Source organism: Clupea harengus, chromosome 10, assembly GCF_900700415.2.
Source record: "Clupea harengus chromosome 10, Ch_v2.0.2, whole genome shotgun sequence".
Classification (NCBI taxonomy): domain Eukaryota; kingdom Metazoa; phylum Chordata; class Actinopteri; order Clupeiformes; family Clupeidae; genus Clupea; species Clupea harengus.
The window spans coordinates 12,219,652-12,232,411 of record NC_045161.1 but is presented as its reverse complement, the minus strand read 5'-3'; the positions used below and the strand labels follow the sequence as shown (position 1 = coordinate 12,232,411).

The 12,760-nt window shown below is 42.1% G+C and overlaps 1 protein-coding gene across 2 annotated transcripts in view; it reads right to left on the bottom strand.

Moving 5' to 3' along the window:
* kcnn1b (potassium intermediate/small conductance calcium-activated channel, subfamily N, member 1b) overlaps positions 1-12,760 on the bottom strand; it is a 48,066-nt gene that overhangs the window by 13,259 nt on the left and 22,047 nt on the right. For both annotated transcript variants that reach the window (XM_012839433.3, XM_031575400.2), the window contains exon 4: positions 10,840-11,258. In XM_012839433.3, the coding sequence (XP_012694887.2) occupies positions 10,840-11,258 (419 nt within the window). The remainder of the gene's footprint in view (positions 1-10,839; positions 11,259-12,760) is intronic.

Sequence of the window (12,760 nt, the reverse complement as noted above, 5' to 3'; positions counted from 1 at the left end):
CGACTATGATGTGGCCTTCCCCCTTCTACAACACCCCCCCCCCCCCCCCTCCCCCCGTCCCCACTGTCCTTCCTCCAGATGACCCACCACCCCCCTCCCTCGGCCTCCGGTCCTGAGAGCAGAGATCAGATGCACATCCTTGCTCGGGTGCCCTTGGCACCGGCCACACTCGGCAACTCGGGCGCTATGAGCTAATTATCTGGTGGATCATACGTTCCAGTCAATCGGTTCTTTTCATCAGCGCCGTTCATTTGGGGCCCACTCAGTGGAACCGTCTCGATTGCAGGGGGAGCTCCTCCTGAGCTCCAGTAATTACCGCCCTGAAGGAGTGGCACTCTTATCGGCTAAGTAGCCCCTCCACTTCCCCCTACGTTTTTCTCTTTTTGTCTCTCTCTCTCTCTTCTCGAGAGTCACACGATACGAGCTGTGTCAGTGATGGGTTGGGGACAAACCAGACACAGGAGATGATTAGTGAGGTACGTATGGGGATACTGTATAGGGATATCGTAACAGGTGTCTCCTGTGTTTGTACCAGAGGTGTAGTAGGTAAACAAATATTTTAGAGAAGGGGTGAGGAGAAGGGATTACAACAAGATAATGATATGCTGTTCTTCTATTTTTACGATTTATGTAACTGTGAAACAAACAAAAAAAACACAGCTGTAGCAGCTGGCAAAAGCGGTGCCAAATCCCGCATGCTAACCGCCGTTATGCCGACGGCTGTTACGGCACCACAGGATCACTGCATAATGTCAACAAACAAGCGTCAGCAAAATATATTTTTTTTGAAGTTGAGGACACATCAGGATGCATTAAGCTGTCTGGATGATAGGCCTGGCTACCCTCGCCACCTTCCATGCCCACAAGAGTGACCTCTCCCTGGGGCATTAAGTCTAATAGGGCCATCAAGACCGACCTGCAGCCTCTGAAAGCTCCAGAACAGACTGTCGGCTGGCATAGCGTTAGACGGAGCTGGCAGACGCCTCTGTTTTCAGGTTATTCACTAAACAGCCATCTATCTTCCTGAATGCTTGATATAAGCAGGTGGTTAGGTCCCAGACACAGACAGGGAATATGGAGCTACACTCACAGGATGTTTTATACCAGGGGTACTCAATTAGAAACCCAAAAGGTCCACTCGCCAAATGTCCATTCAGTCCAGGGTCCAGAACAGTGACGGTCAAAATCCAAAAACTCCAACAAAAACGTTCAAACTATGCACAAAAGGTGATTTGGCCTTATTTGTGTGAAAGGTGACACTTTTTTTGTGGTTTAAACTTGGGCATAAAAGGTGTGAAGGCCAGGCGGAGGCACTGATGTAAGTGTTCATTAGTGAGTGTGCTCCTGTATTTGTTTTCTACCATCTTCATGGTTGAAAAGGCAGACTCGCAACAGTATGTTGAGGTATGCACGCTCTTGTTGTGTGGCTGATCTAACTATTACTGTTGCTTGATATGATTGCAGATGGTTTATTTTTCTGCCCCTTACCTCAGAGTTTTGCCTGTATTTTTGTTCGAAGTGTGCATGCTTTCTTTCATAGTGACGTTTCATGTTACCACTTTTGACAAGGGCAACCGTCTCGCTGCAGATTAAACACATCGGTTTTGTGCTCCCCACATGCAGCACAAATGCATACTTGTCAGTCCACTCTGTCTTAAATTAGCGATTTTTGGAATCAACTTTTAGTTTTTTGTCAGGTTTAAAGCACGCCATGATTTTCGTTTGCTGAGGAAAAGATACCATTCACAAATCTACCTGCCCGCGTTGTTGCCATTGTTGGACCTCTGGATTGGACACAGAAGATAGAAACCTCATCGAGTAGGAAATATATAGCGCGAAATATATAGCGCGAAATCACGCATCAATGAAAACTTGATTGGATCATGATTAAATTAGAATGTTGATTTTGGCTTCGGTCCAAATTTGATTGCGTCTGGGTCCGGATCCGGACCGCGGTCCGCCTATTGAGTACCCCTGTTTTATACTATTTATAAAATGATGAAATAAATAGAAAACATTTGTTTTAAGTCACTTATGAATGTCTGTGCCCTTCCAACAAAATAAACCATATACAATTTCATTCTGCATTTGTTTTTTCTGCTTGGATGATGAGCACTCAGTAACACCCATGGACGATGCACAAGATTACAAGTCATCTTATCACTGTTAATGATGAACCTCTCAACAGACTTGTGGGGGTTATTGTTAGTTATTGTGAGAATAATTATTTTCCTCTTTTTAAAAAAGGGAGTGGTATTTGACATTTTGGAAATGAAAATGTCTGTTCATAGATATTGTACAGAGACACACAGTACAGAGGTTAAAAGGGCGTTTAGATGGCTTCTAACTAAGACAACACATGACTTTGCATTGCTCATACACATAGTCGATTTGTGTTTTAACCTTATTCTTCGTTTTTCTCCATTGTCTGATCTTTGGCTCAGCTTTCATTAAATTGCAATGCATACGCATACAGACGATCAAATGAGCTCAGCTCAACCGTCAAGTATAACTTCAGAGCTTACAGCATATCCTCACCGGACCTGGACTGGGGCTTCTCCACTGTACACCATCTGCCAATTTCACTGAGTGTATGCTTTCTCCGGGACATGAGGGATTGGCCGGCTGCAGCGAGGGTGTGAGGAAGGAGTATCAGGCAATCCAGTGAGGTCTGACCCCTGCAATCTGCTCGCGAGCATTTCAAGTGCTGTTGGGTTAATCAAACAGTGTAAACAAGAGATGCTGACAGAGCCAAATAGATGGGATATTGCATGCAAACATGGAAATAGCGCTCCGAGGCAATGGTCAAGGGAAAGATGAAGTGCTACAATCCCCGGGGTGGGTCTTTTGTGCTGATGCTTTCTAGCAGGGTGTGCATATACATTATTGATGGTCATGAAATGTTTATGGTTATGAAACATCCATTTGTTTTTTATGTTTTTTTTAAGCTGCTTTACATGTCCATGTAGTACCATTTTGGTTAATGGATAGATTTTTGAAAACGTTGCCTCTACACATATATATATATTTTAAAATGAATGACATAAAATATGCTCCTTGATAAAAAATTCAAATAAAAAAAAAGCAAAAACGAGCTCAAACCTGAACTCTTGACACATTTGTAATTTGTTTTGTCAGATGGGAGAAAATCTGAACTTTAGCCAAAAGTCCCAGTGATTTGGGTCAGCTGCCTTCCTTCCTGTGCCTGTGCATACAGCCGTTTCACCTTCTGCAAGTACCCGGCTGACCTATTGCTCCATGGAGAAGTTTCCGTGCATTAAACACAGTGCTATCTCATCTGGCCAGCTGCAGGAAGCTCCGTGTGGAAAGGTCAACTCAGATGCAACGTGGACTAACGCGGCTAAAGTGGAAAGCCATTATTGAAAAGTGTATTAAACCAACTATTGGCTGGGTTGTATAAGGGATAAGATGGCAGTTTTGGTCACCTCCTTTTTTTGTCCTTCAGAGCTCACAGGTCACTCGGTAATGTGGCCGAGACAACACTTCGATCCTGTGAACAGCCCATTGCTCAGTGGTGCTTGGCACAAAGATTAGGTGCGCTCACTGAGAATGACTCACTTCCGTAACATCAAGAGAAAAAAAAAAATTATAAAAAAATAACACAGCCTGAAAAAATATGATGCCGATCCTATCTCACCACACAAATGACTTAGCTTATGAAAAGAGATATTTGGAAATGTGGACGTGTCTACGTTCCTCAGATTTGCCTCAGATAAATAAGGCGCCTGTGAGATTGCCAGAGAACCGCACCACCAGCCCCCCGGCAGCGAGCCCCTGTGCGTGCCCCCCCGCCAAAGCACTGTACATTTTGTGCACATTCAATCAATCAGTGTCCGGCTCTCGTTTCACCAATTTATTCGGAGACTCATTAGCTTGAGTGCTATTAAACGACCCCTCCACTTGCCAGTCGACCCGTAATTTAAGGGGGGGAGAAAGAGAGAGTAACTGCTGCCGCTGCGGTGGGTGTTCTCAGTGGGACGGTCCAGCTCCCACCGGGGAAGAAGACCTGCTGACAGTGCGGCTCTCGGCTCTTCTCCTTTCAGTCCAGCAGCCGCACCGCACCGCACCACAGAGCACATCACATCGCAAGCAAGCACAATGGGAGCTCAGTGAGGAAGATTTTTCTGAGAACGACAAAAGATGAATTGAAATAGAGCTGTTCAGACTTTACAGAGTAGTTTCTAAGTTGGAGTGGTTTGTTCTTTAGTATTCAATTATCACTAATAATTTAAATAATTTAAAAATCATTCTCACTCTACTGTATGTTCTTTGTACAAAAAAAAAAGATGTTTCCATAAGGATTTATGTAGACTGGCCTACTGGATCTGTATTAAGCCACTGTCTTTCTGTGGGATGTACAGGGAAAGATAAGAGGAGGCATGAAGGACAGAGGAAATGACCAGACATCTGGCCCCGTAGCCGATGTCATTCAGCGGATAAGGAAGGAGCGAGGCTAATCCTACATTACTATTCTGCCATGATGAGTCTGAGCCCAGATGTTTATCTTTTGAGAAGGGGGGTCCTGAACCCAGACACAAACCACACATCAGTGAAAGATAAAGCTGACATAGGCTCATCATTATTAAGCTTTAAATGAATAATGAATAGAAAGACCACAGACTTGGGTTAGCTGCATGCAAGACCGGCAAATTCTGACCGTAAGACCCTGAGATTTATTAAGTGCATATGCAGCAATATTTCCTCGTAGATTTAAGGGGTTAACCTCTGCATAAAGAATATTGGGACATTACAATCACCCATGCCCCCCACCCAAAAAAGAAAAAAACACCAATCACTTGTGGGTAGTTCCCATTAAATTTCTGCACGCCTCTCATCAAATTGTCCTGCAAATAGTGTTCTGATCCACTGCTCAGTCATAATAAGGATTCACAGATTCCATTCCCTATAAGAAATTTAAAATTTGCCCCAAAAATGATAAAATTATTTTTTAAAAAAGTACTTTAAATTATTGCTAAAAAACAAAAAATTGCAATTATATTTGACTGTGCAACAATGTGGCTGTCTTGTGAAGGATATGCAATCAGTTCTACAGCAGGTTAATTATGAAGCCCTGATGGGCTACACAAATTAAATTCCATCAATTCTGCCAAAATGTCCTAATTACTTATTGATTCAGCTGGCATATAATGGTTTTCTCTGTTGACTGGGGATCATTTTGCACACTTCAAAGGAAAGGAGGTTTACATCCAGAGGAAGAGAATAAAGAATGCTTGCTGGGACAATCTCTCCCAGCCCCTTCATGCCAATGCATGTCGAGAGCGAAGCGTTTACAGGGTTGCCCGCGCCCACTCCCCCAATCACTGCCTGTCCTCTCCACCTCCCCTCAGTGGAGTGGGGAGCCCTTGTGTTTTCATGCGCTGTGAGTCACGCCGTTTGGTATAAAAAAAATTTTTTTAAAAAAGGGATGCACCCGGCGGCACAGGCCTCGTGCAGATCCACTACTCACACACGCTTTGTGGAGAGAGAGAGGGCTGTTAATATGACAACAGGCTGGGTAAACACGAGGATGCCCAAGGATGCCGCTTCGTTGTGCACACTGGAGAGAACCCAAGCGCCACTAACCACGCCAGAGAAGGAATGACAAGCAACAAAGCCTTCGCCTCCTTATTTCAGCCATCACATTTCAGTGTCGCACTGTTAGAAGAAAGCATGGCTTCAGCCCCCAGCTGGGGTAGCAACCAAGCTGCAATAGCCTCAGCTGTTACTTGGCTTTTCATAAGTGATGGGCAAAAAATGGAAAGAACCTATTGGAGATTCAGAGTTATTGAAGTGTATACATTTTACTACCAGAACTGCTGAAAGGTGTCCAAATTAAGTATTTATTAACATGTTTTTTTTTTTTGCTGTCAGCAACAACGGGCAGTTACTTTTTCCATTTGGGCTGCAACTTTCTTGTAACAGTGCGGCTGTCCTTTAACATCAGATATAGATAGAAAGTACTATCATTATCAAAGAACAAAAACATCAGTGAATATTAAATAATTTCTCTAATCGCATTTTCAGTTGCTTTTAATCCCAAACCATGACCCAATCCTGGAAGGAGGGATGGTTTTCAGGTCTCCCATATTGGGATCCCCAGAATCTGTATCGCAGAGGGTAAAGGGTGAGGCATGAGAAAAATCAGATCTTCAAACTGGGATAACTGGAGTCGAACAAATAGAAAAAAATGTAATGTTACTCTGTCTTATTCAATAAATCAAACCAATGTGGACAACATTACAAAAAATAATGAACAATTTGTCAAAAACTATCAGTGACAGTGATCGTTTTTCATACCACATCCTTTAGTGCCCACTGTTTGGATCAAACAAGCAATCAATCAGAAGGAAGCCATATTGCTGAAAGTCAAGCCGAGTACAGTGAGGTCACAGTCGCTACTGTACTGATTGATTTTTAAAGTGAAAACCAAACAGAAACTGCATGGCTGTGTGGGCTTACTGCCCCAACCCTGTCCCTTCTCACAGGGCACCAGCTGCGTGCAACATTAAATAGCTTCCCCCACTACAAAGCAAACACTCACATGAGATCCCTATTAGGCAGCGTTGTTGGGGAGGGAAAATAGAAAAAAAGCACAATAGTAAATCATCAGCAGAGCAAGGTAAATCACTAACCAGTCTCTAAAAAGGGGTAAAGAATACAAACCCATCCATACATGCTGGACAGCTGATCAGACAGAAGACAAACAGGTGAGGGGGAGAAACAGACCAAACAGGGTTTTTTTGCTGTTCTGCTTTATTTTCTTTGCCAATGAATTCCATTTCTATCAGACAGGCCAGACAGCGGCATTCAGGACACTTAATGTAATAAAACAGTGGCTTCAATTTCGGCTGTCATCATAATGGCTGTGTCATTCTGTCCAATGACCTGTTCTGTTTTTTGACACAGGACTTTCGCTGAGTCAAATGACAGAACAGGGTCACCACTGAGGTAGGGTTGCCAGATCTCTATTTTGGTAAAACCAGACCCCTACTCTGTTTTGGAGGAGAGTTGGTGAAGGACAGGCAACTACGAGAAGCTCTTTTAATAGCATGGTTTCAGGATTTAGCATTAGGCCTGATTTTACCCCTTCCAGCTGTCGTATCTATACCAAACTGTCAGTCACCACAGTATGAAACTACAATAGGACTACACTATAAAAAAATATTTTGTTGGATTTAGCAACATTTAGAAGCATTCATTAGTTTAAGGAACCAGAACAAAGGAATCACTGAGATCTTGATCGTGATCAATACCTGACATGCTCATGGTGGCCACATTTCAAAGCAAAACACGAAGACACAGCCCATGGTCTAAATGGTATCTGTATGTGAGAACAAATAACATGAACAAATACATATAAAAACACTGGGAACACTGATATCTAACCGTGATTATTTCAATGTTTTTGCAAAAAGCTGATGGGAATCCATTTAACATGGAAGTGGTGGCAACGTTGCCAGAGAACCCATGTGATGTCCTCTGTTGTGAACTTCATTGCTTTACATTGATTTTACATGAATTAATTGGATAACGTGAACACTGTTTTCAAATGAGTTGTTTCAACAGAATAATATCATGTTTTTAAAAGAAACAACATTGTGTAATGTTAATTGTTATGTGGTTTAGCAGATTTGACAACCCATCTTTTCCCTATTCATCAGTGTAATAGATTTGTTTTTTTGTTAAAAGTATCTAGACATAAAGAAATATACACATTTATAATTTATTGTTTCAAAGACATGAAAGATTTTTCCTTTTAATGCTTAGGCTATTAAACCCTGTCCATACTCTTCAAGTCCTTGTCAATCCTACATGGTACCGGTGGCAAAGCGCGGGCAAACAGCCAAGCTGATTTGCTACATCAATTCCTTCATCTTCCCTATGCAAAGAGGAATACTCCGACCGACAATGGAGAGGAAGTGGTATTGCAATTTTTATATTACTTTCTGAAAACACAACAACAATTCAGTCCTGCCCTAAGATCAAAGACAAACAGAAGACTTCCAAATGAAAACAGTGATGGCAGGAGAGACTGCTAACCATTTGGGATGGAAAAGCCTGATACCATTGAATGTTTTTACATTGTGGTTATTATTAGAAAAAAATCATTAGCTATTATGGTTGGGCTGGATTGACAGAGGCTAGATTGTTCAATGGTCTAAATTGGCCTAAATGGTCCTTTCCGTGGATGAGAAGTTTATTCACACTGTGAAAACTGTTATTTACTACTACTACTACTACTATTTAGCTATTTAGAGTAATTTAGCGTTAAACTGGGCATTCTTAGCACTGCTAAGGGATAAAGTTCTGGTTTATTAACACTATATCTTGAGCACATATGATTTATCCAACTCCTTCAGACAATACTAAAAAAATCTGTCTGGCAACCCCACACAGAACCTAAATATGGTCACATAATGTTCGACAAATAATACCCATCCAAACTGTGTCAAACTAATTCTAAACTGCTTAAAGTGTCATTCATGAGGACTTTGGAATCGATGACTGGATGTCTTGCGCTCTGCCTGAAAAAGCCATACAGTGCCTCCAGAAAAGGTGAAATAATCTTGCAGCTCTATCAACATTTAGACGGTTATGCCACATCTTCAGATACGGCCAGGGGCAGTATGCGCCTCGATCAGGACGTCTTTTTCAAGGACAAGGTTAAACCCTGTTTCTCACTCAAGGCTGATATCACCACTCTGTCTCAGTTACACTCCTTTGAACACTAGCTAGCTTGCCACTGTGTCCTGCTCCCTTGTATCCTAGTTTAACTGCCAAAGGGGTTCAGTTCAGTGACGTCACAGTGAGTGTGCATTTCTGAGGGGGTGTTACAAGCATTTTTAAACAACGTCGCACTAGCAGAAAACGTCCACCCTCAGTCCAGTCTCATTCTTGGCCATTTTTGAGAGAACAAAAAGTACAACGTGAGTGAGAAAATAAAGCAGAACACAAACCGTATTTCTCCCACTACAGGAGAAGAAGGGGGAGTTGTGCTATTATGGTATGAGTACATCTCAATCTCACATCTCCAGTTAATGAAGAAGACCTCGCTCAGGGGCCCCAAAGGGATCAAGTGTTGGTTTAAGACAGAAGGCAATCCTGGGGGCGACTTGGTGGAACCCAAGCAAACCATTCCCTAAACAAACAATTAGTATACACATTTATGACTAATGCAAAAGCTCCTGGAGTTACTCGGAGAGGGGAAAAAAGATGGCACAGAGGGAAAAAAAGACATCTTTCTGTAGTAAACCCTTAAGGTCTGAATGAATTGTGATGTTATTTTGAGTGTGTATATGTCTCTACTGTGGATGTATGTAAATGTCTGTTAAAGGTGTGTGCGTGTGTGCCTGTGAGTCTGTGTGTGCTGTATATTGAGTGTGAGTATATAAGTGAGTGTGTGCAGAGGGGGTGTGCATCTCACAATCGCACATGCTCCAAGGTCTTTGGGGCACAGTTGAGTGGGAGAGAGTTGTGTGGGATGCGTGCGGGGGTGGGAAAGAAGAGCAACAGTACCGAGCCAGTGCAAGGGAAAAAAGGATGCATCCTCATCATCATCATCATCATCATCATCATCATCTCACGCACACACACACAGGCCATACACACACACACAGGCCAGGGCCGGGTTTCCCAAAAGCATTGTAAGCCTAGTAGTTCCTAAAAATCTCTTCTATGAATCATCTTACAATTTCAAAGCATTTCCCAAAAGCACCGTAACTTAAGTAGTACTTGAAAACGCTCATAGACAGCTAAGAGCTTCTTAACATGGACTTCTCACTAGGCTCATCAGCAGGATATACAGGGAAATTACAACTAATACCTTACCAATACCAATAAATGTATCAATGTTATTGCAAGGGTATGTTCCCATCCTATTTTATTGTAGTCAATCAGCTTTTAGCTTTTTTTAAATAAGGCTATTTTAAGTTAATAGAAATTTGACTAAACTATGGATACATAATTGGCAAAGTTATGAAATGAAACACTGGTAGAGTTGTTACTGATTCCATTTGTGTAAGCTTATCTTTTATCCTCTTTTTTTTGAAGGGGGGTGCACATTGTAGCCTACATTCAGTAAGCCCTAGGCCTAGCTCACAAGTTGGTGCAGAAAGTGGAGATTGGGGAACAAAATTCCATCAGAGAGAAAAACATATTTAAAATATTAAATAAGCGTATCATATAGCTTACAAAACGTACTGCGTCAAACTCAGCCATAGGCCTATATTTATTGACTTATTTTCTCACTATCTTCCTCGACCTCTCCCTCATCCTCAAATTCCTTCTTCAATGACACCCAAAAGTGCTCTTGCTTGGGCAGCTTGCCACTTACTGTAGCACACTTGCTTTGGACGACTTGAGTAGACCTAATATGTTGACATGTCATGCAACAAACACATCTGAATAATATTATAATCTTTTAATCATTACCATTATTTGTGTGTGTGTGTGTGTCATAAGCCTACCTGGAGATGGTTTATACTTAATTTGGATATGCAGATGTTAAAGTTTATTCACCTTAGTGAAGTGTTAGTATGTATGTCCTCTGGAGTTCAAAAGGCAGCTTTGATATCACCTGATATCGCCAAGTTATCACCCATCAGCACTGTTTACATCGTTAAGTATCGCTGGACAGCGTTAAGTACTACTTAAGACCATGGGCACGCACGTTCACGCTACATGCTTATTTGGGAAACACATGTAAAAACGTAACTAACGTCCGTAGAATCACTCATACAGAACACTCATAAGCGCTGAGGTTCATCTTTATTGGGATACCCGGCTCAGATTCAGCAGCAACAGCAGGAACGCTCTTACCTCTCGCAGACGCGCACGGTCCAGGCGGCGATGATCCAGGACGAGATGCTGAAGACCAACAGCACGGTGCCGGGGCAGATGGTCATGAGCGTCTTCATGACGAAGCGCGTGTTGAAGTTGATCTTGTTGAGCGCGCCGATGCTGCGCGAGGACGCGTCCGTGAACAGCTTGCTGTGCAGCAGCATGACGCGGCCGATCAGGTACAGCCGCAGGAACATGGGGATGGACAGGATGATGTCCACGTCGGCGTTGGTGACGGACGGCGCGTAGGTGAAAGCCAGCCGCGCCGTCCAGGTGAAGACGTAATGGCCCGGGATGGGGTGGATGGCACACACCAGCAGCTCTAGCACAATGAAGAAGACACGCTCCTGCGTCATGGCGATGCGCCAGTCGTCCGCACCGTTGTCCACCATGAAGAGCTGAGAGAAGGGGGGGGAGAGAGAATGCAAGAGAAGGTAAAAGAATGGTAAGAGATATGGAGATAAGACAGACAGACATAGGAGAGAAGAAGAAGAAATGAACAGATGAACCAAGAGAGATATAGAAATGGAAAGAGACAAGTACAGGATGAGTGAGCAAGAAATCATGAGAGAAGATTTATCATAAACATAAGTCAATTTTCAAGTCAATTTATTTGTATAGCACATTTTAAAACAACGGGAGTCGCACCAAAGTGCTTTACAGTCGAGGTAAGTAGACTGAAATTTAATTTAGACAAAAATGAAGGGAAATAAAACATCTAAAACAAATAATAAGGTAACAAATCAAAGTAAAAAGAATAAAAACAAGGTACCGTACAGAGCCAGTGAGAAAGATATAAAAAATAGAGTGAACGTTTTTATGTCTGTAATTTAAGGACAAATAAATGAGTTTGTGATTTGTTTGGGAAAGTAAATGAAAACAACTTCAAGCTAATCATTATTTAGTCCAACAAAACACCACTGATCAGAAGCAGTCTCTGCATCATACTAACCAAAACATCTAAACAGGACTGAATGGGAGCAAAAAGGATACTAGGTAAGGATAATAGGATAAATATCTCTTTATTATTCCAGGAACAACGCTAATACCTGGCATTTACACACGTTTTCACAAGTTGTCACTTAATCTAAAGAAGTGGTTTATGATTGCAATCTGTTGTGTGTGAAATTACTGATGGTGGCATTTAACTTATTTATCTTTCAAGAAAGTGATGCGTCAGTAGTTCATTCTGTTTTGCAGTCGCCCAGACTCAAAAGCCATTCATAATACATTAGCATCTACTCATGTATTCCTCAACACTTTGGTTGGACCTTACAAACACTCGTCAGGACATTGTGTGGACAGTAACTGTGTCTGCAAACTGGACATGGGTGGTCCGTGACTGGACTAGACATGGATATTTGTTCCCTCATCCTTTTACAAGTGCCCCAAGAAATACCCCCTTCAGCGTTCACACTATGTTTGTCATACTTACAAACATTCCCCCATTCATCTTGTCCGACCTACATACACTATCCACATCTACTCTGCCATGAATATGAGTCGCCTCATCACGCCCAACAATGACAGGCAAACCTCACCAAAATTCAACCCATGCCCAGACTGTCCTTGATAAGTGGGTCTGGATGGCAAATTAAATGCTATTAACACTAATAAGCGACAGGCCTTTATTACATTACATCTCTTATTAGTGATCAGTTCTGGGTGTAATTTTTTGCAGTAATTACCGTCTACCTGTGCAATGGCAGAGATACTACGAGAAGCCTGTGGGATGGACAGATTTACCTAGCTATAATAGAGGATTTTTTGTGACACATCTTTAATTAAATGTGTCAATCTATCCATCAATGAATCCATAAATATATTGTCCAATAAATACATCGATAATGAAATGCATCAATAAATCCTTTATTATTATTATGATAATTATTATTTTTTA